General features: G+C 35.8%; 1 protein-coding gene across 1 annotated transcript; it reads left to right on the top strand.

The window, feature by feature from the left end:
* Positions 1-22,745: 22,745 nt before the first annotated feature.
* Positions 22,746-24,820, top strand: LOC119640130 (homeotic protein empty spiracles). The gene is made up of 2 exons (XM_038037967.1): positions 22,746-24,299; positions 24,412-24,820. The coding sequence occupies exons 1-2, from the start codon at positions 23,090-23,092 to the stop codon at positions 24,759-24,761; spliced, it is 1,560 nt and encodes a 519-aa protein (XP_037893895.1). The 5' UTR covers positions 22,746-23,089; the 3' UTR covers positions 24,762-24,820.
* Positions 24,821-26,733: the final 1,913 nt, after the last annotated feature.

Here is a 26,733-nt window from a genome sequence, read left to right as displayed (position 1 = left end):
TTAAACTAAATACCGTAAAATTATATAAAATATATTTCGTTTAGTTTGGGTCTTTAGAAAGAATAACATAATTACATCCAGTATATCCAGCAGCTAAATAGTAAGACATGCCCTTACTAGCATACATGTAATGCATCTTTTCGTTTTGTTTATCTGCTATTGAAATTCATATAATTAAAGGGTTGAGATAGAAAAGTGAAAAATGCGTACATAAGATATATTGCCATAACCAAAAGGATGACCGATATTCAAGTCAGGTTGCACTGGTATTTCGAATATCAGACATATTTTTTTCTAAATTGGTAGCACTGTTACAAACATTTGTGTCATTGGTGTTTCGGCTGCCCTTGATTTTTACTCAATGCACGGCTGGTATTGTTGAGCAAAGGGCTATCAATCGGTCATGAAACGCATTATTCATCAAGCTTTCGTCGTGCCAAGACCGCAAACACCGCGTCAAAGTCGCTCAAAGATCAAACTAATGTTAAGATATTTTTTCGAATTCTTTCCGCCTGGCCAAACAATTAACAAGTGATATTATTTGAGTCTGTAGATTGCTTGTAAAGCGGCGAAATAGCTTTGCAGTAATAAATAGACTTAAAAAAAAAAATAAAATTGGTCTGAATTTTGTACACATTCTCATATTCAAAAATCGTCCAAAATCGATTACAAGGAAGTAATCGTTTTCTCGCACACACACAAAAGCAATGCCTATAAAACCACCAAAATTGTTTATTGAAAGGCAAATAGCCGACTAAAATAAATTAATTGGTTCTGGAACTTGCGTATTTGCTAAAAATCACAAAATTGCGTCTTTGCTAGTTTATGATATAACGCGCAGAAAGGAAAGAAGGATATATAAGAATACTGTTACGTTCATACCATCACAGAGAAGTCCTAAAACATTTTGTTGCCAAGGACATACCTCTCTAGCTTTATGACTAGCCTTTATGATGGCCAGTCAAAACGTCAGGATACAGTTTCATATAAAAGCCTTGTATTATAATAGCGCAAAACAAAAAACTGTCAACGTTGCTATCAACGATCCCATCGTGCTCTTGTACGGTTAACTTAAGAGTCAAGGGGGTAAACTTCGCCACAAGAGAAAAGCCTAGAGAAATAAGTATATTACAGACTTCTGCGATATCTGTAACTGTCAAACGTCAACGGCTTTGGAAATAATTAATTTCATTGTGATATCATGGATCTATTATAGCCAAAATCTGGCCTACGTACCCGTGTACACCACACACTCAGTTATTTTATATTTTCGAAATTTCATAGAAATAACAAATAAGACTTTTTGGATTGCTTTAAAAGACATCGCATGCGTGCTTGTTTTCCATTGCTCTTCATAATAATAAAAAATAATTTTGAGCAAGTATTGTTAATGTTTTCCGTTATTGCACTCGTTTAAAGTGTGTTATTATTATTTCTTACAAATCATTTAGTCTCAGGAATCTAAGCCTAATCTAAGCCTAAAGTCCTACAGCACTAGCATCTACGGCTATCGGCTTTACGGGTAAGATGTAATTTTGCCTTCTGCTTAGCAATTTTTATTTTGATTTATTAATGTATTCCGGCTTTTATATATTAAAAATAGGTGTTAACAAAAATAAAGAAGAAGCGAAAGCGTGGCAGCTCTCGCAAAACAATCGTTCCTTCTGCTTGTCCTCTTTTACCGCATCATTGCCGCTAGCAATTTTATCTCTAAAACAACAAATTATAAATGTCCTAAACATATCACTTAAACGTTGACGACCATTAGGCGGCTATTTTTTTGACAAATTGATTTTAAGAAAAATTGCATCGGGTCGAATTTTTTTTTTTTTTTTTTTTTAGAAAGAATTGCTCGAAAATCGTCAATAGTAACGGTAAAAAAGAAATGATCGCAAGAGAATTTTATTTTATAGGTTACAGGTAAAATTTCCGCAATGCAATCAAATTAGGGAGACAGCGCACGCTAACCACCGAAAACTTGATACAATTGGTTTATTGGCCCTGAATTTATTCACGCAAATGCGATCCTTTTCATTACTTTCACTTCTTTAAGTTGTTGTTGTTGTTGGGTAAAACAAACACGAAAAAATTCAAAGAATTATATTCACTTTATATACTTTTCCTAACATTAAAATCAAATCATTGAAGACAAACACATTTACATACAGACACATTTACATAACATTATCAGAAAACTACTCGCTCGTCAATCCTAACATCGTTCCACGTCTATATCCAGTCAACGTCGAGAAAATGAAGATCAAAAGAGAGATTTGCAAGAATTACACTTGAGCATAAACTTGGAACATATCAGTGGCTTCCCTAATATGCTACTCCTCCGATATGCAATTGTGGACCACATCGTACGATTAAAGATACACTTTGTGAATGGAAACAACTTTCCAATATTCGAAGATTAGTTTTCAGAGCATCTAGTACATATGGTACAAAGGTGGGTTGCGTTTTCTCCGTTTTTGTCCGTCCAGCAGTAGACTTGAGGCGCACAAGTACCCCTTTATTCACTCTGCGGGTCGTAACTTTCGAATTATTTTAGTGAAATCTAATATTTTGACTTAATTTGGCCAAAGAACGAATCATTGCTCCTAGAATGCGGTAAAGCGGACTAATGAGAACAAGCCTTTTATGAACTTTACTTTTTAACATTTTATGTTGAGAATTGGTTCAAGGACCTTTAAGTTTACATTGGTAACCTATTTTTTTTTTTGATCCTCTCGCTTCTCATAAAGTGAGCGTTGAGATGACAACAAAATTCAAATGTTTGCAACCGTGCTCTGACATTGCGATCGGTCATTACACATGAGAGTGGCTGCGTTTTCTTGTTACTGTTTTTGTGATTGAATACAATTCTGTAATCCGAAGTAATGGTTACAATAAAACTCTCCAATAATAACTTTTTTTCTATAAAGCCAGGTTGTCAAGTCACAGAGGCTCCACAAAGAAAATACGCTTATGGATTGTAATGTCTTCGTGATAATGCTCAGATTGTGCCTATGCAAACATCTGACTTAGAAAATACTGGTGTAGAGTACTTACAGACGCTTTCATCCGACTATAACATTTTAACATTTATTTCAACATTTCAAAGCCTATCATGTAACCGTTAAAGAAAAAAAAAAGCGGCTTTTAAATAATTCAAAATATTTATCAAATTCCACTTTGGCCTATGGCCACCATTTACGTGGTCTAACCTATAATCCGTCGAATAAATGGACCATTGAACGACTTATGGAAAAAATTTTATCAAATCTCTTTTATTGGCGGGCTACTAACGCAATAAAATATAAGAACAAAAGAGAACAGTCTGCCTACGGACAGAAATATTGTTGTGCCGACCAGAATTTTTGGTTCACGCATCATTCTTAGCGACTCTTCAAATTTGCGAGTAGTCCGCAATTTTTCCGTTTTAACCAATTTGCCATACAAGACATTGCATGAAGATTTTGAAATGGTTTGGGAAACAATCAAATTATAAATATGTTGAAAATTTAGTTTATTGAGAGACGACCTTGAAGAAAATCTTTTTAGCTCATCAGATCATCGATGATTATGTTGAAGCTGTGAAGTTTGACTATTTTTCCTTCGTTGGAATTTATCTTTAATAGAGTGGTGGCGTGGTAGCCCCAACGGCTATTCCAGGCGTCCTTACCTTGATGAATTCTAGTTCACCACTCATTAAAGGGAAACCCTAATCTCCGTTGACATTATAACTCGACTTCTGTTTACTAATTCACCTATGTTATTGGCGATCCCAGCAGATAAACATCAAAGTTAGAATATATATACTTAACGTAAATGACCTATCAATAATCGATCGTCAATAATCGAGTTCTCCACAGACGAAACAGACGAGTCCCTAGCCCAAACCGCTCGGATCCGGACCCAATATCGTGAGATCCTTACGGATGATGACGGATTTTTCCTTACTTACGTGTTTTACCCCGACAAAGGTTCAGTCAAAAAGAGGGAAATCGAAGGTTCAGTCAAGAAGAAAGACTCGGAATTCCATCTACAGTTCAGCATCCCTACAATACTCACAAGAGAATCAGAAACTGTCTACGTTAAAAGAAAATCTGCAGAAAGTAAAAACTACTAATCATACTTTAAATACATATGGATAACTTATAAGTACGTGTAGCAGCAAAGCAAGCTGAGTGATTTTGATCCTTACAGTACTTGGAAAATTTAGAAAGCTTTACACCAAGACATTTTGTGATCACATGGTTTAATTGCACTAAGCGGCAGAAACCTGCATGTGCTATAGAACTCTATAGAAGATGATACATGATATTTTCTGCAAGGAAATCTGAAGTTTTCAGCGAAAGTTTTATTGTTTCACTGGGTTTAAATTACTCTATCAATGGCTTCAGTACTGATTTAATCTTTCATCTGCATGTTCAACATATCCATATGGATACACGAAACGAATATATAATGAATGGCAATGTTTTTTTTTGTTTTTTTTTTCTAAGCGTTAGAGTTGGAAATCTTCAAAAGATAAAGCTGGCCCGTCCCAACGGCACGCACAGCTCGCCATCTTTGGCATCTACGTATTGAAACTTCCCCACGCATATGAACGACCACTCTCCTCCGCGCATTAGGTGTTACTTCGCAGAGGTTGGTTGTTATTATATCGCTTCGTTTGGTGGGACCCTAGTGAACTCTCTTATTAGATTCCGCTACCTCTTCTCTTCAGCCGTTGCCCTTTTAAACGTCATAGGCTATGGAGAACCTTTGATACCTGGAGAACTTTGATCTATTTGCAGCGCTGTAAATCTGCTAAATACCAACCATATCGTTGGCTATACTTTCCGAACCTTACACAAAAAAAAATTTCGTGCTGACTGCTCTCCGGCGGGTTAGCTCCGGCACAACAGTGACATGTCGTGTCTGAACGTATGAAAGTATTTCCGAAAGCAGCCATGGACAATTGGAAACAGTTTGAGGTACAAATGTATCCAGCCATGCGTTCTGGCGTCAAATTGCACTAAACTCGGTATAAGAGCGGAGGTGACCTCCGCCGTTCTTTCCCAACCCAATTGCCATATTCTCGTTGAGGCAAGCCGCTCTGCCTTTCTTACGGCGTCTAAGGTCTGAGTGTATACATATGTATTAATATTAAGCCTTAGACGTCATGTAAACCCTTTAAGAATTGAACTTTCATTAGGGCATTGCTTGTTCGATTACAGGTTAACATTAAGTAAAAGCGTTGAGCATTTATATTTTTACGAAAATTAATTCAGTGAACTAACAGAACTCTCTTATTACCCATACTCTGTTTTAGGCAGTAGACAGCATTGAACTGTACACGGGGAAAAACTGGGTAAGTGGAAGAATAATTTTTAGTTTAAAAAGTACCTGAAATATCGTAAAAGAACATTTTTTAAATAGTTAAATAGTACTTCAACATACCTTATGTGTGACGGGCTAACAAAAGTTCGGAAAAGTATAAGCAAACAGAATTTTGAGTTGTTGACTAGATGGATGGCTCAGAAAATTGAAAAATCAATAAACGCCTTGTAACAACCAACCACTCACCTAAGTTTGAACCTTAAACTTAGGTAGCACTTTATCGATAAAGTGATTATACATTTATATCGTAATAATGTTCTTTACCCATGCCATTGTGGCAATTTAGTTAGTTGATGCTTTTAGAGTCGCCATTTAATTTTTCGGCCATGCCTTGTGTCTATAATTGGTTGGTGGTTGTTATTTGTTTGGAAGTTATTTCCACGCACTATATAACTTAAGACAAGCGTTGGTTATCAAAATGCTTTGGCAACATTAAAATCCTTTATTGTGCTCAATAAACGCATTGAAGGGGTGAGTGAGCACAATAATTACATATTTGATAGTGAGCGAGTGAGCGAGTGAGTGGAGTGGCGGCGGTAGGGTATGATTTGTCGCAATCAAATTGTTGTTGATGGTAAACGTTTTGATCGCATCTAACGATGCCAAAATGTGTTGGAAGGCAAACAAAAAGAAAAACAAACAAAAAAAGATGATTTAACTAAATTGGGGTTGTTTTCCGCGCATTATTTATCCTCCCGGGGACTTACTTTACTTATTATAACACAATTTCTTTTGCCTTTCTTCAAATCTCTTCTCTCTGGTGTATCTAACCAGTAAATTGGCTGTATGTTCAAGTATCTCGTTGTTACTATTATTATTCTTATTATTATTATTATTATTATTATTATAAGGCACACGCGGCATGTACATATGCACACAGGAACGGGAACTGAAACTGCAAACGTAATGTCGCAGCATGAGCTGAAATTATTTAAATGGCGTATAATAATGGCAGCGGGAAACATATACAATGGCAGTTAATAATGACAAGGGTAATAAAATGTGAATTGCGTTGTCATTCTGCTAAAGGAACATTTAGTTGCTGCTCTTATTGTTATTGTTGCCATGTTGTTTTTGTTATTCCTTATTTCTCATCATACAGTTGTTGTTTTCCTCTTATTGCCAGAAAAATCTTGATGAAGGCTGCTGCAGTAGCGAGTTTTAATGAAAAGTTCTGAACTTCACTAAGGAAATTGCACATCTCTATATATTTATATATATATATGTAGCATGCTTCCAAATGAATAGTTGAAAATTTTATAAAGAACAGTGGGCTTTAAAAGTAAAAACAAAATGCAAATTATTTATATTAAATTAAATATTTACACCTGTAGTTTGTATGTAAATTTGTATTGAATAATAATATAGAGACTATAGGTCCTAGTTAACTTATGGTAGATTAAACGTTAGCTCTTTAAATTTACCCCGAGTATAGTAAAACTCAGGGAAACTGCGAAAACAATTCGTTCAAAGAAGATGATGTACAAAAGAATCGCACGGATAAGGACGTTGAATAGTTTACATTTCGTAGGAGACGCATTCGCTCGGGACATTTAAGTTGGACTCATGGAATGCCGGCAAATGCTGCACAAAAAAGGACTGTATAAGAGACAAGATCAGCTTGATTCGGAAGATTAAAATCGATTATAAAGCCATTGCATACTCTGCAAAAACAGACCGTATAAAACAATATCGTATAAAAAAGGACATAGTCTATACAATCATAAAACTATTTCGAGATAATCGATGTAGCAGCTTAAGTGTTATGTACGTTTCCGTGTAAAAAAAGTACGATTTTCAGGCGCTGTTTTTCAAAGCTGTTCTTTGCCTGGCTAATGACGAAGACTCTCCTTTTTTTTAATTATAAGTTCACGGTTATCTTAAAAAAAGCGCTGCGAAAACCTATGACGAGAATATATTTCAACTAAGTTACTACAGTTCCGAAGATATGGTATAAAAAACTATAGAAGTGAAATAAATCGATTCTATTGCTTTCGCGATGTATTTCACTTTCACCCCCTTTTTTGGCTTCAAATCCTTTCATTAAATGCTCATTTAATATTTCGTCCTTAACAATATTTTCGTTGTTTTATATATACATATATACATATATATATATAGATAGGTGGGTACGTGTGTATATGTTTTCTTTTCATATATAAAATGCTTGAAAGTATTTTTTTTTGTTTTTTTGCTTCCGTTTATTACAGCATAAATAACAAGACAATCAGGCAGCTTTTGAAACAATTCATTTATTTTATGACTGCCAAAAAGCAAAAAAAAACAAAAAAACCAACATCACAAATTATCGAGAAGGGAAGAAGTATAGAATATAGAAAATACAAAAGTTGCGAGCTTAGCTCAGTACAAAATAAAATTACAGTTACAATAAAGTAAGATGGCGTCTAATGTAATGAAATGATGAGGGTTTTGCTGCTATTGTTAGTTACTTTGATGGGAGGGGGATTTTTCTTATGTAATATTCGTAACTGGTTTTCCTAGTCTGTTCATCCTCTCTCTCTCTCTCGCTCTCTCGCTTTACAGGCTCTCGACGACCTCATTCATTAGAAATCAAAATCTAATTTACGTATAATAAAGTCTTCCGTTATTAATTTGCTACAAATCCGTTATGCATTATGAAAAGACATAAAAAATGAGAGAAGAAGATTTGAATGGTAATAAGCATTGCCGTAAATATATGGGGTGTATGGGGTGTTTACTACTACGCGTGATCATGCGAATGGTGGTGTGTTAGAGCCGTTGCTCTATTCTGGGTTTTGTGGTTTTCCTTCCGTAGCTTAATTTTACTTTATTTTATTTTTTTTTTTTTTTACTTGAATGGACCTTACAACTGCTTTTAACATCTATTTCATTTTGTTAAAGTTGACGGCTGACAGTTAATGACGACGAAGATAAAAAATAGGTTTTCTCTTCACAGTTTTGATTAATCAGAGATTTTGTCAATTATTCAATTACTCTTTTTTTTCCTTGCTATTATTGCGCGAATTGATTTTCGCTTTTAAATAGCGATCACCCTTATCGAAAATGAGATTGGATTTGCCAGGAATATTTCAAACGACCTATTATTCATCATTGTGTAGATCGTCATATGGAATTTTTCTATTTTCCGAAAAGTTATTTACAAAGAAAATTAATTACAATTTTTTCATATTTCCTCCAAATAGTCTTGCTACTCTTGATGGTGTGATGACAAATGTGATTTCACGCAGTGAGTGCTAAAATGTATGACATTTTAACAATCCAGACATACCTCGCCGTTTATTTAAGTCTATTGACTGAAAAACGAACGTGTCCACAATTAAAAGAGCTTAGAGAACATCTTCATTTTGCGGATCTTACGCAGGAAGGCTGAATTTATTGATAGTCGATCCTCGTGACCTTCTAGACTTCTTTGCAAAGAAAAAAAGGAGAGAAAAAGAAATCATTCGTATCCAGGGAATATATTTATATAAACAAGACACGATTACCATGATCACCTGATATATGAACAAATTGTGATCGGTTTGTGTTAGGGAAAAAAGCGCTAATATCAAGGGAATAGAAAAAGCCACTAAAAAATATTTCGTTCAAAGTACTATTCATCGTTAACCACAGATATATTCTATTTTTCTTAACAGAATATGACCTTCGGGCAACCAAGACGGCTGATTTGTTGAAAGTATTTACTGAAAAATCCTTTTTCCTAAATATCATCATAAGAGTGGAAACACCGCGCAGGCGGACAACAGAGTAGGTGGCCTGCACAAGGATTATTTGGTGAATACATTGCAGTTTAGTACCAGTTACAGAGGACTTTTGCAATATGAGGCCACACGTCATCATACTGAACATCCAACTCTTAGCAGTCTTGCAGGCTTTTTTTTAACTATCCTCGTGTAGTGCAGCATTGTGCATTGAGTTGTTGGTAACATTCCTCAATGACAGGTTAAAACACAGCTCAGCAGCGTACGCCACCCCAGTTAATCTTCTTATTTGGGAACGCCACGCATATGCGGCTTTATCGTCCATGTTAGTAGTGTGGTTACTTGCGTTATGGCACTTTGTTCCTTCGACGTCGTAACGCGTCCTTCCCAACAGGGTATGGAAGAACAACTGATTTTGTGAACCTAGCATAAGGCTGAACATACTTCGCAGAGGTACAAGAGGTACAAAATCCTTTGCTGTTGAGCAGTACTGTCCTTCGAATTAAGCAAAAGAGCCAACACTTTCCGCAGTTTGCTGGTTTTTCTTTTCTGACACAGAGTTCGGCTGTTCGACTGTGTGGCCTTCAATTAGAATTGCGTAAAGCCGAAGCACAGAATTTTCACAACTTGTCAAATGCTCGAAGAGAAGCTAAATGCTATCTTTTGGGAAACCCCCAATTATTTGTTTATAGATTTGGCAATATCCACCTTATTTGGCGCATATCATAATTTCGTGCAGCGCATGGTAAAATTAGAGGCACAACTACTTTCTCTACTTTCTTCTCGGTCGGCTGGCTTTGCCTGGGCTGCAAGAAATCCTCATTTTTCTATAATACCCTCCACCACATTCTTCGCTCAAAGCAAGTGAATCTTACAAACTTGATGATATATTAGATGTGTTTTAAATATATCGAGGCTGTTACCTTCACTATGCCGCAATTGCGGACATAAAAAATAGTTTATAGTTATTTTGGTTATTTAAAATAAAGCAATTTTCTCGAAGCGTTGATTACAACGTATATATTTTCTTACGTACATATAGATATATATGTCTAATAAATATATATATATATCCACTCCTTGATTTATCTTCAGAGTACAATCTTGTTCTACATTTATGCCATAGATTTACTAACAAGATATGCGGAAAAATGTAACAAGGATAACAATAACAAATAAAGTGGTTGAAGTGAATGTCACAAGTAGCCGAAAATTTTATGACTTTTTAAGTTTTATTAGCTTTGTTTTCCTTTGTATTCTTCTTTTTCACTAGAGTAAAACCAAAAAAAAAGAAAAAAAGTGACATTTTTCTGGATTACGTTTTGCAGGATATTTAAAATGTTACTCTAAGAAAAGAATACTTACTACCAGCGTTTACATCTATAAATTTTCCTTCCCTCAGCCAGTTGGGTTATAACTCTTTTTTCATGGCAATGTGTTAAACTTAAAACTCCCTTGCATTCATCTCTCTCTCTCTCTAACTCTTGAAAGAGAATTTTATGGTTTTGCCTCCATGCAGCATATGCTTGCGTGAAGATGTGTTAGATATAATTCATGTTTAACTAGCATAATATCTATGACAAGTGGTGTTTGCATTATCTCGGTTTAGTTAAAGAGCTACTGCGCTGCCTGTACTTGTTTCATCTCATTTTCATGACTCGATTATAATTTTATGGTTTTGTTATGGCTTTTGGGAAAATGTTAAGGATGACAAATACGGTTTTATGACCTTTCATTTCGTATGTGTTATACATTTTAATGAAACATTTAAAAACTACTTTTTTTATACTAGCTTGCAATTGGTAAACGTAAAGGTCATAAGCCTTTGTTACACTCTGTTATAAATGAATTATAACACAATCCTTAGATTAACATAGTAATGAACAATGTACAACCAATGGGCAATGATTTCAAGAATGGTCTGATTTCAAATGTTCGCTGCCAAGTTATAAAAGACTATTGTCTGCCGCAAGCTAAGCTTCCATTTACTCTTTATATATACATATATATATATATATATATTTCACGTCTTACGTCATTGAATAAATTTGGTAAGTTGGTTGCCTTTTACAAACTGTTTAATAGTAAATGCATTAAGTAAAGTAATTACTTATTGATCATGTTCAATATTCATATCAACACGCACAACTCAGTGTCAATGAAAAAAAGGTGCAATTATACCCTACACCACTTGTATATTGAGTTTGTTCGGACGCGTGTCAAACGCAGGAGCGCTTAAGACAGACCCAACTTTTATAATACCGATCAATTCAGATTCATTTACATGTCTGTCCGTCCGATCTCTTTCGATGTAAGTTTGTATATTTTTGACATATTTTGATGAAATTTGGTACACTGGCTTGTTTTGATCCAAGACCATCGGTCCATTTTTTCGACCAGTACCCACAAAACAATCTATTTTGAAAAGCCTTTATATGGAAAAATTTGTAATTTCCACAATACCATGACAAACGCAGCTAACTAACAGTATTCTTCGGCTTTCTAAATTCATGCAAAGACATTGGTCCGAATCGGGCAATTTTTTGAACACCTTCTCTTATAACGACAACTCAAGTTCGCCTGACAAAAAGGTCTAATTTTCATTGCTTCGTGATGATATTCAATTCACAATAGTAATTTAAGATAAAAAAAAATTAACTATATGAAATTGGAACCATCTTGGCCCATTTTTTGGATCCTGTCCTGCCTAAAGAGTTTCACGAAAATTTCTGGGTTTTATGGCAGAAAAGTGTAAGTTTTATTATGTTGCGCTGAAAATTGACCCAAAATATAAAAATTAACTGTCATGAATTTTGAACACGTACTTAAATTTATAAACTTCTTGGCAACAACCGTTCTTACGGAAAGCAACGCTTCATTTGCAAAGGGGTGTATTTCTAGAATAGTAAGTTCATTAGAAAATAGGGTGCAAATTTTGTGTTGTGTAGCAAAACCAAGAATTGTGTTAGACAAAATGGTGTAGGGTATTTAATAAGGGATCTAGGCCGACTGTAATGTTTTCACTTGTTTTTGCTTAGATTTTTCTCCATGTAGAGCTAAGGGTTGGATTTGCTGGAAGGAGTTGAGGAGTTGAGTAGATAAACCGGCCGGTGGTAATAAAAATGTTCAACCTCGAAGTGTTTAATTTTTTTTAAACGATAATCGAATATAATCGATATATAAACAGAGTTAGGTTTCTGTGCTTTAACACGCACTAATTATTCTAAAAAAATTAACCTTTGTTAGAAAATGTAAATTTTTCTTTATTTTTAACAAACACAATTTATATATTTGATTGAAAAAAAGGAAAATATGCGATATAAAGAGAGGAGAATGAAAGCAATATAAGAGCAAATGAATTTCAAAAAAATTATACCGCAGCATAAAAAATTTCAATTAAGCAAAATGTTCATTAAGGAAAAGTGTAACTATTGCAACTCTGCGTGCGTGTTGTAGCCGTGTTTTAATTCTGTGCAAGAAATATTTCAATTTCTTAGTCTATTTCTTTCCTTTTTGGCTTTATTCGTTTGTAAAGTATAAAAATCTTTAAAAGAATAAAGTGTGAGTGTGACTTTTATGAATTCTATTAATCTTTTATGTGAAAAATTCCTTTTGGTTTTGCCAAATTGCAATAGTACCATATTGCTTGGCATCAATATCTGAATTCCCGGTTAACACTATTTCTCGAATGGAACGATTTGGTCTTACTTTTGATAAAATCAGAGCCCGGGTTTACAGCTCGCGATATCCAGTAAGCTCGATTGCGATTTTAATATATTACTTGTGCGATCGAAGGGTTTCGACAAACGTAAACTTACTATTCGTTACAACGAGTCAGTTATAATCCATGCGCGGGTACTTGTCACATTGCCTCATATTCAAGCTTAGTGCAAACTGTTGTTAGTAAGCAAAACTAGAAAATATATACCCCAATATATCTTATCGGGTCGCTGAAGCTTATGATTAAATAGTGCAAAGGTTTTGCAAATAAAAAGATAAAATAAAGTCTTGTTATTCTATAATATTGAGTGAAAGCCCCCGATCTTCTCTATTCTTGCACAGCCATTGTAGGAAAACTCAAAGAATATACGTGCCAATGTTTATCTTGCTTTCTTCTTCACGCACGAACATGCTCTCAGTTCATATTCAACCGCTTTATACACTTTTGAAAAGAACTTGGGTCTATAATACCAATGCAGTTTGCTGGTATTCCAGTGACGAGCACACTCCACACAAGCAGTCAAAGATTTAAAGAATGTATGTATTAGACGTATTCCGGACCCTGCCGACCGCTTCTAAGCGGTAGAGTTTTCGTTCAGACTTTGTGTCAAGTGTGAGCCGAGGAATGGCTTTGCCAAGTAAATGTGGCACGCTAGGAGGTGAGCGTGTTAAAATTATATTTTATTCGCAGAAGCACGTTCAACATCATTTCGTTGCAGAGCTTGATCCATTCTAGACCGTGGCCCCCGTGGGTTTCCCTTTATTCTCCGCTCCTCTCTCTCTCTCTCTCTATACGGAACGACAGATGAGTTTAATAAGTATTTGCAATGAATAAAAGAGCGATTAGGAGCGGGAACTTGCCAAAATAATTGTTTATTGAACGTGAACAGGTTTCTGTATTGGGAGTAGGATTCCGTCCAGTCCAAATTTTGTGTCATATCAATTACGAGGTGCGCGTAATAGGTGAGTAGGATACTTATAATAGTTAAGCGGGATTGATGTAGTTCTCAAATAATATTTTATTGGATATATGGGTTGCATTCATTCAAGCTCTAAGCATATATTTTCTTTTGTTTTTGGCTTACCCGTATTGTATCAAGAACACACACACACACACACACACACACATTAGTGGGTGCAACGTATGTAAAAGGCAAGTGGGGGGCAATGTTAAGCCTTCGTCCATCTTAACCAAAGAGTGAATATTTTCCTCCTTATGAGAATATATCTACTGTAATACCTATAAACGGTTGAATTGGATCCATCCCATGGGGATCTTAGATATATATATGACGCATTAGGACAGATGACTCGGCTGTGTCTCAATTGGTAACGAACGTGTTAACATAAATGGTTATTAGCAAAAGGACTTTTGCACTTCTATTCAGTAATAGGACTAAATTGTGAAATTACAGTTAAATTGTCTGAAAAGTTAAGATTCATTGTTATACGTTCAAGTATGAATAGTAGCACCCTGCGATGTGGTAACATCTTTTATGGAAAACCTGACGCCATCTATTCTATTATATTCGAGAAAGGAAAATGTTCCTTTATTGTGCGTCATCCTTTTGTTGCAAACATATTGCTGTTGATTATGATGATTCCACTTAAAACTCATTTATATCCATTTTATTTTTATTATGATTTGCTTTTGTCCTTTGTTAGAAAAACAAGAATAAAATTCTTCTTTTTCATTTCATTCCAAATGATTGGATAATTGCAATTATTTTGTAGAAAACACCCTTACACCATCCTTTCTATATCCATCCATCCTGTATACACTTTCGTATGAAAACAATTCAATTTAAACAGTTTTTCCAATTAATTGAATAAAAAGAAAATTTAAGAAATTTCGTTTCGATGAAGGGTAACTGTGAAGGGTAAAATGTTGAACTCAAAACATGAAGTATTTCTCATTTCATACTCTTCGCCAGTAAATTGAAATACGTTGCGAAAAGCACAACAAATGAAACTTTAAAAAGATCTTTTAACAATAAAAAGGCCAAGAAGCAGGCCTGGAAATGCCGCATCGGCATCGGCATCGGCATCGGCATCGGCATCATTGCTTTAGTGTGTGTTTTCTTCGACTGCGATGTTTAACGAATTGTTTAGGAACCTTTGTCGAGGTGGTTTGCTCCGCCCGACATTAGACGAAATAGGTAAGCTAGTCGAATCTCTAAACGCCCCTCTCCACCACTTATACCTTGCACGGTCTTTATTACAATCGATTGCTTTCCTACAATCAACAAGACGTTTTAAACTCATTTTCATTTCCTTGAGATGTTTGCGTAAATTTTAATATTAATTACTAAACACTTAAAGTGAGTCCATACTTAGCTTCTGAATCGCAATAATAAACAGTAAACAGTTTCACATCACTGTATATGCATCTAGCGCATGCATCATTATCAACATTTTTGTCTTCATTAAAATAGAAACGTTTGCTGTTACGTTAAAAAGTTTTCAGTTTTTTCAATTTTTTTGTTTTTTTTTGTTTTTTCGCTCGATTATAAATTTCTAAACAATGGAAAATTTGCCAAGATTTTCCTTTGTTTTCCTTTCGAAAAATGTTAAAAACTCAAATAAACGTTTGTTCCCGCTTATAGTACAAGGGTATATTAAGCTTGTACGGATGCAAGCAACACCCAGAGGAAGCTTATATGTCTGTTGGTCCGTCTGTCGATTTTGTTCTTGAGATATTCTGACGAAATTTGGTAAGACGAACGCTATTGAAAATTTTTCGGACTGAGTCGCTTTTTCGACCACTTCGCACATAAAACAACTTATTTTAATAATTGCCTTTAGTGAAATGCTGTAGGGTATATAACGGTTTGCCGTAGTCCACTGTGGTGTTTTTAGTTGTTATCTTTTTTTGTTGTCGTTTATTTTGTAAGAATTTTAACAAAATTGTGAATATATTTGTTAAAAGAAAATTACATCACGCTGTGTATGCTAAGGCTCATAGCTATAGCTATAGCTATATAGTATATATAGATAGCTGTTATAGTACCGAAGCTGTAACTGCTATAAGGTTGTGCTGCTCTACTGATTTTCTGTTGCATTTGTGATATTTATTAGCAAATAAATGGATATAAATGTAGATTTCTATATACATACGTGTAGGTATGATTTCGCATATGAGTGAAACTGTCTAAAAAGTACTAATACTAATACAATAAATATTAGACATTCTAAGGGCTTAATACATTTTAGATAAAATAATGTAAATACCAGTTGCTTAAGAATTTATCCTATAAGGTTTCAATCTTATATCCCTGTTCACATGCACATATGTTCGCACACATACACAGACGGTTATACTTATTAAATAACACACGCCACGGGTGTTTTATAGTTTTTGACACCTTTCCTACATATATATATATATATTTTTAGTTTTTCAATTTTTATTCTCTCACTTTGGCTTAGGTCCGCACTGCCATTGTGCATATATAGCATAGTGTAGCATAGCATGGTATGTATGTCAAGAAGTACTTTTATTATTCTGACCCTATTGTATGTGGTTATTGCAATTTTTAGCATATATTTAACTTCATTGTCGTTGTAGTTGTTGTCGGTAACAAACACCTTTGCCTTTTCTCGCTTTTGAGCCGATTGATCATTTGTTAGTTAGTTGGCTTTTGTTTTGTTAAACCTCATAGAATGCACATCAGACAAAAAACAAGAACGAATTTAATATGGTTTTCAATTTACAAAACGGCGAACAAGAGATATTTTGACCATATACTGTTGTTATTGTTGTTGCTCTTCTTGTAGCATAACATAACATTAAACAATTCCTGTCGTTAATAGAATTCTTTTTGTTTCTCTCTTCATTATAAATTTCAAGTACTTTACTTACGGTTTGTTGTCGCTCAACGGGGGTGGAAGAATATGCATATGCGATACAATATTTATTATATTTTGTTTTCACTGTCAAGCTGTGAGTACTGTATCTTCATTTAGTCTTAATTGTAATGCAATTGTTTGCAAATTATTAGGAAATTAACTGATTTATTGCATTAATATGAAGCGTATGGTTGCTGAAAACGCACGAATAGATCGCCTGCCTTTTTTTTCTGGGCTCATTATACACTAAATAAGCGCAATAAAGCTCATCAAGGCCGAGAGCCGTGCTCGCTTGGATTTAAAGAATAAACGTCCGCCACTCAAATTCAGTAAACAAAAATCGATTAGTTTTTGTTCATTATAAAGCGCGTTTGGAAAGATGCACGGAGAGATGAACGGCTATATCGACAGTGAGAAGTAGGAGCAGATAAGTGGAGGGAGGCTCTCACTAAGGCTCTCAGGTAGGCAGTTAAGACAGTTGGCTTGCCAGACGATTGCGGAGACTTATCTTATACGAGGACGAAGAATATAGAATTACATAGTGGTCACTAATGATCGTTAACGACACACACCGGGTTAATGCGAAAGCGGTTCCAGTATGGTTTTACCCATATGTCATGGAACGACTAACTGACAATGCGCTGATTCTACGCCTAACACAAGAAAAAAAAAGTAAATACAGGGTAAAGCGACGAAAAGTCGAATGATTGGTTGAATCAGCGGTCAGTTAGAACGTCAGATTGGTATAAGCAGCGAAGCAAACGTGCAAATGTGGGCTTAGATAGGTGAGATAAATAAAGCTTAAGCGAGCTGTCAGACAGACGGTCAGCGGAGGGCCAGACAGATAGTTGATATTCCGTGAATTGATTAGATGCAGGAGCAGAAGGACATAAGTAAAGGTATACAAAGTTGTATGTGAGCGGGGAACGGCTCTATATCCGATGAGAGACGAGACAAACAAATTAACTTGTGGGCGGTTGCGAATACGAGGGGCATGTGGACGTTCGAGGGGCTAATGGAAGAAGAGAAAGGCAGATGGAAGGGGGAATAAACAGGAGGATTAGCTCCTATGGTTAAAAATTGAAAAACGAAAGAGTTATAATGGATAAAAAGTTTGTCAAACACTTAATTACTCCTCAATAAGCGCATCAGGTACGTAAGCAAGCAACAAACATCTTCTTTGCTGTTTACTATCGTATTGATGTACCGGAGATTGATTACTCTTTGTCTGCCGTTGATGAAAAGCGAATTTTATAATTGCACCGTAATACGGACAACAAATGTAAATCGAATGCTTTTGAAATAAAATCTCAATTGTCTGAAAGGACCCCCCGTTTTCCCGTTGTTAGGTTTTAGTCCGCCATAAATTCCTGAACGCAAACACGCTTTTTCCTCATTGTACGTCCATTGAATATAAATTTATTGAAAATTTAAGTTAATAATGGAAAAAATCATAAGGCGCTAAGTCGACTCATAACATAAATTTAGTTTAAATAGATAAACTGTCAAAATTGAACATGCAGACCAGATCATTATCAATTTGAACATGTGCCAAAAAAAAATTAATAATTAGACCAATAGTTGATCGACGTCTTATTGCCGGCTAAAAGCAACTCCAAACAATTCGAGACAATGGCGTCGCACATTGGATGTAGTGAATGGCAGGCAAAAGCAGGCCGATACACATATGTGTGAACGTGCGACGATTAGTGGGGCAACAAATACAGAATGAAAATGTTGTTGTTAAGATAATTTATGGTTTTAGCGAAATCATTTGCACAGAAATTACACTCGCGTTAATAACAGGAAGGCAATACACTTGAATAAAAATTACATTTAATTAAATTCTGTTTTATAGATAAATTTCAAAAAGCGATATGTTTGGAATATTTAATTAAGAAAATATTAATGACTTTTAATTAAAAATTCAATTCGAAAAGTTAAGAAAACAATTTTCAAACGATATTTCGAAAGAATGCTTCCTACAATTTCCTACAGTAAGAAAATTTTATCAACAATTTCCCCAAAATATGTACCTAGCACTTAAAGGCACCGTTAAAAGTTTAAGAGAAGCTAAACGTATAATTACATTATTGACACTGGGACAAACTCATACTATAGGAAGAGATACATTCAGATTTTGGATCATCTTAACTGATTCTGCCTTTTAGTTCACCCTTTGACAGAATAATCTCGTTGAACTGCGTCATTTTCACTCTTGGTTAGGTGTCCAAATAGATCTGAGATCCTTGTTAACGAATCATAGAATTGAAGAATTGGAACATTTGTCGAAGAAAAATATATTATAAAATATTTAATTTAATGAAATTCCTTCCTGTCCTTATCGATAAGTAAGAGTACAAATGCCATTAGCCGATTACTTGGGCCGAAAGTTAGATAGTCGCCCATTGTATACACGCACGAATTAGAAAAATAAAGAACAAGTGTGAATTTTAAACGTTGGAAGGTTCAATATTTTTTAGATAAACTACTGTCCACTTGGGGTCATTTTAAGATCGCGTTTAGATATCAAAGCCCTGCTAAGGGTCCGTAAAAATTATGGTTACGATCGATCCAATTTCTGGTTTGCAGAGCAAAACAAACCGATGCTCGCCTTGATCGCACATCTTATTGTAAACATGTTTATGTGCGCTTAACATAACTACATGCTTAATATGAAGACTTAACCCAAGAACCTATGTGTGTGCTCTTAGCCTTCTACTTGTGTTTATAGAAAATGTTGCAATTCTAATAGCAAGCGACCAAGGGGCTGATGATCCCACGCATGTGGTCAAATGAACGCAGACCTAAAGTCCACTAATTATATGTGCGCATCAATCCAATCCGATTGAACTGCATGCATTCGATGATCAGTCCATTTCGCCATATCTTCATATTGAACGACTTTAGATTCCAGATCAATATTTAAATATACCCATCCGGGCATCAACCCATCCGGCCATCAACCCATCCGCCCCCAATGTATCGATTTGTATCTTGATTTGTTGCTTGATTAACATCATTTTTGTCTCGATATTTCAAATATTTCTACAAAGTTCTGCTTGAACAAATCCTAAATATTGTCAACTAAAGTTTTTTGGCTGTCCTAAGCGTGTTTCTGAGAATCGACTTCTTTTTAAAATCGATCTGGGTGCCTGTTAACTCAGAATAACTGCACTAAAGTTCAGCTTTCTATCTCAAAATATGTGATCATCTAAGTCGCAGCAACGGTCAACGCAGAAACCAGCAGAAAAATGGGCAATGGCATATAAGTTGATCGTAATGAGACCTTCAATTAGTATTTATAAGTTTTTTTTTTTTTAATATGACCAAAACTCACTCAGAGGATGCCTCATTTCGTGCATTTTCGATGACGATCGGAAAGAAACGAAGAAAGGAAAAGGCATAGGGACGAGTGTCATGCCTTTATCGATAACCACTCATCATAGCTACGATTAACGAAAAATCTAATGCACTGTGCCTATGAGCCCACGAACATTGAGTTGTTAGTCGCGGTTATTACCTACTGCTCAGACGGACGAGTGCAAGTGTTACAAATGAAGTGGCAAATTTAGCGTGCTATAGTCAGTTGTCGCAAGAACGATTCACATGATTTGTTTTATGTATATTATATATAGATTATATAGATTATATCAGCCTTTCATGGACGTTCTCGGGGCAGGGTGACTGTCCGGAAAGATTACAACTAGGAGGGAAGAGAACAGCAAAAAGAGGCACTAGTGTCTTTGTACGTTCGAGAATAGGAAGTGGAAATGGCTGCAAAACTTGGATATTAAATGATGCTTTATCTCACCATTGATATAACCCCTGCATGCAAGCTGAAGTTCTTCGCAAAAGCATATATTGTATATAGCGTATATAAGAAAGAGAGCAGACGAAACTATGTTCTTATTTCCTAACTGACTGACATTAGTTACGAAATTTTCGCAAAACGCACTACATCTCTTCAACAAGAGTGAAAGTTTCAGTCCATATCATTGTTTGTTAGGCAATGGTCTCCCTACATAAACATAACCTTAATCATGCAAAAATATTGTTTTTGAAAATTTTCGAAAATCGAAGTCGAAATCAAATCTATCTCTATCTGTACTTGCTCTTAGCTAATACACTATCGAACTACGTATCTGTCTGTACTCCTTCAAGAAAGCTCCCGTTTAAATTAATTGGTTTTATTATATTTAATAAGATTTAATGCTGCCACAGGAAACACTTTTACTTATTTTCAATAATTAAAAATCCATTTTTAAATAGTAAACCAATTAAATATCATCCTTTCAACTAAGACATCGTTTGATTAGATTCAAACAAACAAAGAGAAAATTAAACACAATATTCCGTTTGAAATACCAGCAGGCAATATCAACTACGGTAACAACAGCAGCAGCAGCAGCAGCAACAGCGGCCTTATAAGCATTAGCACCATTTTCATAGAAAACATAATTGAAGCAAATGAGATGCGACAGATATGTTATGCATATATGCTGGAGTGTATGCATCCGTACACATACATAATTTCGTCACAAAGGGATCGAAATATATATATATATATATATGCGCCCTATGTATAATAAACTGTAAGCGGAGAGCAGTGTTACCATCAGACTTTAGTACGTTCCAGAGGAATCGTTTACGAAAATCAAATATAATGACATGCAAGGAAATGAAGCTAACACTTGAAATAGTTTAGAGGCAATGAAAAAATGTAATACTTTTTGGTTCTAGTAACCTAAGAAGACCTATGATCGAATGCAGAAAAAATATCGGAAAGACTTCGAGACAGTAAAGGGGACTTGGTAAAATGTTTATTTTGTTTTTCGAGAACGTATGCCTTTCGTTCTCAAAGCGATTTTGATTTTGAATCTCTAGTTGTATGATTCTCTCAGTTTTACTGTTGTTTCACTCCATTCCACAGTTTCAAGTAAAACGAATTCCACTCTGGACGGATTTCTACGCAAATGGCGATTTTAATTTATGTTATATATCCGTTTTGGTATATGTGGTTGGCGGACTTTTTAAGATTTTAGTCTTTGCTAAGAATGACCTGAAGTTAATAACACTTTTTTGATCAAGTGACTCTGTGATGAGGCAGAATTTTCTCGCTAAGACCTTAATAACTGAGATTTTCGCAATATTTCCACAAAAGCTTTCCATTGCCATGTGTAACATTTTCTAGTTGAGACGGAAGATATACGCTTAGCCAAACTTAACATATAATTGTCGACATTACGAGTATAGTAGCGGTATTAAAAACAGCGAGTTGTGTCAACTGCCCGAAGAGATGGATTCAAGTTAATATCTACGGGCCCTACAACAACACGCCGCTTAGCTGGAAAATTTATGTTAAAAGGAATGCTGTTTACGTTGCAGCATTACGGCAACACTATCGACAAGAGTTAAACAAAGATAATGAAACTCGTTAATTTGCTTATTGAACTAAATGACGACAACCCATCATGCATGGCAGTCGTTCGTGTGTGCCTTTGTCTGTGTGCGTCAGTATTTACTTAGGTTCCTACCATAAAATCTAAAAAACCAACAATATCAGCAAATCCATATATCAGCAGCAATAAATTTATTTTTAACTAACATATATGCGCGCATATGCATGCATTTGCCCATCTATTCGCATGTGTTCATGTGCATGTGTAGGTAGTTATCGGAAGCCATATGCAAAAGAGGAACTTTAACGAGTATAAAATGTAACAGCTTTAGAGTTTTAGTAACGCCCATCAAGAGAAATCATTAAAGCAAATATGAGGACTTAAACCTTCACTAAACACGAACACTGACAGAGAGATGGATGCCTTTATAATCATATTTCTGTCGCACTTCCATATCCTCTTGCCGAGGGTGAAGATAAAATCCACACTTATGAATGGCTGCTATAGAACGACTAATGCGACTAATGGCACTCTTTGAATGCCAAAAAGAGATAGCGTAAGTCACGGGTACATAAACGAAGTGAGCGCAAAGAGCATCTACTTCGAGAGGCTTTTGTGCAAGAGTATAAAGAGCGTAATCTATGAAAAATTCCCCTCGCGTATACTTAGTGCCGGAGTAGAGCATTTGTGGATTATTCTGTCAGCGAGTGTCGTTGAGTAAACACATGCGTTTAGTGAATGTACGCGTACGGCGCGTGTGTGTGTTAAATGTGCTATTAGTAAAATAAAAAGTGTAAAAAACTATATAAAACCTGTCTGTATATTAAAGTCAATATAAATAAGTTATCTTGAAGGTGATTACAAGAAAAATGTTAACACAAACTTTCTTTTAATGTCGTTAGAGAGAATACCATGATTGCTTAAACGAGCGTGAATAAATAGTGATTAAGAAAGAGTGATTGAAAAAATTATTTTGCCAACATAACGGAATTAACGGCGAATTGTATTAAGACGCCCAGCGCTTCTATTCATCAAAATATATTTATGACTAAAATGATTCCGCCGGTACCCACTTCAGCCGTGATGTTGCCAACGCCCAAGCAAAAGATCGGCTTTAGCATTGAGTCGATCGTTGGCAATGATGCTAATTCAGCTAATACCGTCGGCAGCAGTAATGCTGCTATGATTAATGATTCCCTAAATACTTCGGAGGATCAGAATTCCGCGAACAGTACCAGTAACGGACCCACCTCACCGCCCCAAACTCCCCCTTATAATTTGCCAAGTTTGACTGCATTAAATCATCATCATCATCTGTTACCGGTACCGCAGGCCGGTTATATGGCCGCTCATCATCTGTCGTTGGCCCAACAGCAAGCTTTACATCATCATATTTTGATGCAACAGCAGCAGCAACAGCAACAACAACCGCAACAGCATCAGCAAACAAATCCTCCAAAACCAGACATTACGGACATTATACAACGTTTACATAATTCAGCGGCGGCGGCAGTTCATTTGAACTCTGCCGCCAATAGCCCGTATAGTCCACCGCCTCAAACACGTCTTTCACCAGACTCGATATCAAATAATACCCAACAATCCCAGCTATATCACCATCAATCGCTGAACAACAGCTTAAAACGCGAACGTTCTCCGATACCGCAACAGTTGGAGAATGCTCAAAATCCCGCTCATCGCCATCAACCGCCCCATACACCTCCAAAATCAGTATCACCGCAATCTTCGCAACCATCGACTCCACCAGCTTCAGCGCAGCCTAATTCAAGTGTAACTGGCAGTCCTAGTTTGGCACAGCACTACGGCAAGCCAAGTCCAGCTTCTGCTACTTTAAGCAGCCACGGAAGTGTGCCGATTTTAGTACCGGGATTACCGCCCGCGAATATAGTAAGACCATTTCCTATGGGTCCTGGAGGACCCCCACCTCCACCACCACCCCCGCAACAAGGCATGCCCGACATCAAGGCTTTGCCACCCTACATAAATACCCCGCCAGAATTGCCACCGCATCAGCATAATCCTCATTTAATAGCTGCGGCCCAATTTCAAATGGCAGCCGCTTTGCAGGCGGGGCATGTCTTAGGACCTGCAGCTGCAGCTGCCGCCGCTGCTGGCCTGCCTCCGCATGCTGGACCCTTTATGCCCGGACCCGGACTCCCGCGTGACAGTTATCCCCTCTATCCTTGGCTACTTAGCCGTCACGGAAGAATATTTCCCCACCGTTTTCCAGGCAGTAAGTACTATGTTTTTCTTTTTTACGAAACGTCATAACAAGTAACCGATAAAGCTTTGTTCATGCTAACGCTAATCGTGCCTCCTACCACCTGCCTTTGACTTTCTTATAGATTTTCTATTGCAACCCTTCCGTAAACCTAAACGTATACGTACGGCTTTCTCACCCTCTCAACTATTAAAACTCGAGCACGCTTTCGAAAGTAATCAGTATGTAGTGGGAGCTGAACGTAAAGCTTTGGCTCAGTCTCTGAATCTTTCCGAAACCCAGGTAAAAGTGTGGTTCCAAAATCGTCGAACCAAACATAAACGTATGCAGCAGGAAGACGAGAAAGGCGGCAATCCTTCCGAGCGCAATTCTCAAAATACCAGCTGTGACGAAGACGATGACGAGCTAATCGATATGGAAATGGATGATTGTCCTAGCGACGATGAACATGAATTAGAAGCGACAAATCACTAGCTAGAATATAACGGCAGAAGGGACAACACATAACCTCATTCTGTATAATTATGTAAATATATGTGAAAACAGAGTAAAACAAGCCACGTATAGAGAGTTCCTTAAAGAAAGCAAATTAACGCGAAATGACGTCCGATGAGGAGAGTGTGCGATTGGTTGTAAACGGTTTACTTTAGTTCGTTGTGATATATATGTTACTTTAAAATCCTAGGTTTCTTATAAGAGGGAGAAGCGAGCATAGATAGAGTAGAAAAAAAAAAAGCAAAAACAAGCAAAAAAAAAGAAAGCATAAGCGCAAGTTGATGCCTATGTTTCGTAAATATTAAGAAATTATTTGTTATTATTTCTATGTAAAGCCGCGTAAAAAAACTCATTTCAAGGCGATGTTGATTGATTGATTGATTTGTGTAATTAAGACTTTTAGATAATAATAAATCTAATGTATATAAGACAGTTAAAGGGCGCCACAAATGTAGCCACAAATAAACAAACGGATTTTATAAATCTTATGTACATATAATTAATTAATTGATTGAATTAAGTGTTAAGTTTAAGTATAAAATTTAGTAAAATATAATAGTATATTAATAATATATTAATAATAATAATAATAATAATAATAATAATAATACAATAATTGAAAAATTCATTAAAACAAAATTCCATTCAACAATTCATTTGAACTAATCTGCATAAGTAATGCAGTTCATGCCGCCGGTATATCATTTTATGATAGTTTGGATATAATCTGCTGAATTTCTTATTACTTATTGTTATCGTTGCTTATGCACACACACACACACACGCACACACACACACACACACACTCACTCTCGATAATGGCCAACACATTAATAAACGATAACAAATTGATGATATCAACGACGATGGCGTGATGATGATAATTCAACCCACAACCTATGAGCATTTTATACAAATACAAATTCTCGTTCGCATACACAGGGGCCACACTACGCTTATACACTTGCTAAGCCTATGCTTAAGCTTAGCATCGATGCTTATATCTTTAGTATCCTTAAGGCATTTCGCCACTATAGCTAGTTACAGCTACATGCTGTTATGCTTTAGCTTAAGTATAAACATAAACACCCGTTCCTTACTCTTATTATAATAATCGAAGAATTTCCACTAACAACGAAAAGATTTTGATCTTCTTCAACAACTGCAGCTACACGACATACACATGCTTCTTTTTTGTTTTTGTTTGTGTTTTTCATTTTTATTTTTATTTTTTTTTTTTGCTTTCTTATTTATTTATTTTATTTTATTTTTTTGTGCTTTTCTCTGTTGGTTTATTGTCAGTGTGAAATCAGTTTAATATGATTGTTGTTCTTGTTGTTATTGGGGTTTCTTGTTTTCTTTCGTTTCGAAGCAAAGATTATTATTAGGTTTATATCACATAAACACTACTACTGGCACCATCACAACCATCAGCACTTGGAACCTTTTGTTAACACAAACCACGCATAGAGAGACTTTCACAAGGAAGCATATATACTTTGGCAGTATATAGGTATCATAACATAATATAACGTTTCCTCCCACCCTCCTCCTCCGTATTTAGTCCGCTTCGTTCGAGTTATATCGTTCAGCCGTCTGTGTAATAATTAATAATAAATTACACCCACCTTTTGGCATTTTTATAAATATCTCTCACTCAATTCATGTTTTCTTAGTTCTTAATGCATACACTCACGCACCTATATATTCATACTAACAATTATATATGTTTGTGTTTGTATTGTTTTTATATTCTTTCATAACTCTTCATCATCATCATCAGTTTAAGTTAACAGTGGTCGAGTTATCGAGCCCGTAGACAGTTTCATCTACAACAACATGCGTTTGCCTTAAAAATTTATAAATGGTTGTGGTTGCATTTGTATTTGATATATATGTACTCTCATAACAATTCTCGGAAATTAACACCCGAGTGTTTTCATTTCTTTAC

The sequence above is a fragment of the Glossina fuscipes genome, unplaced genomic scaffold (genome assembly GCF_014805625.2).
Source record: "Glossina fuscipes isolate IAEA_lab_2018 unplaced genomic scaffold, Yale_Gfus_2 115, whole genome shotgun sequence".
Classification (NCBI taxonomy): domain Eukaryota; kingdom Metazoa; phylum Arthropoda; class Insecta; order Diptera; family Glossinidae; genus Glossina; species Glossina fuscipes.
Note: the sequence above shows the minus strand (reverse complement) of the source record. Positions and strands in the feature narration are given on the sequence as shown.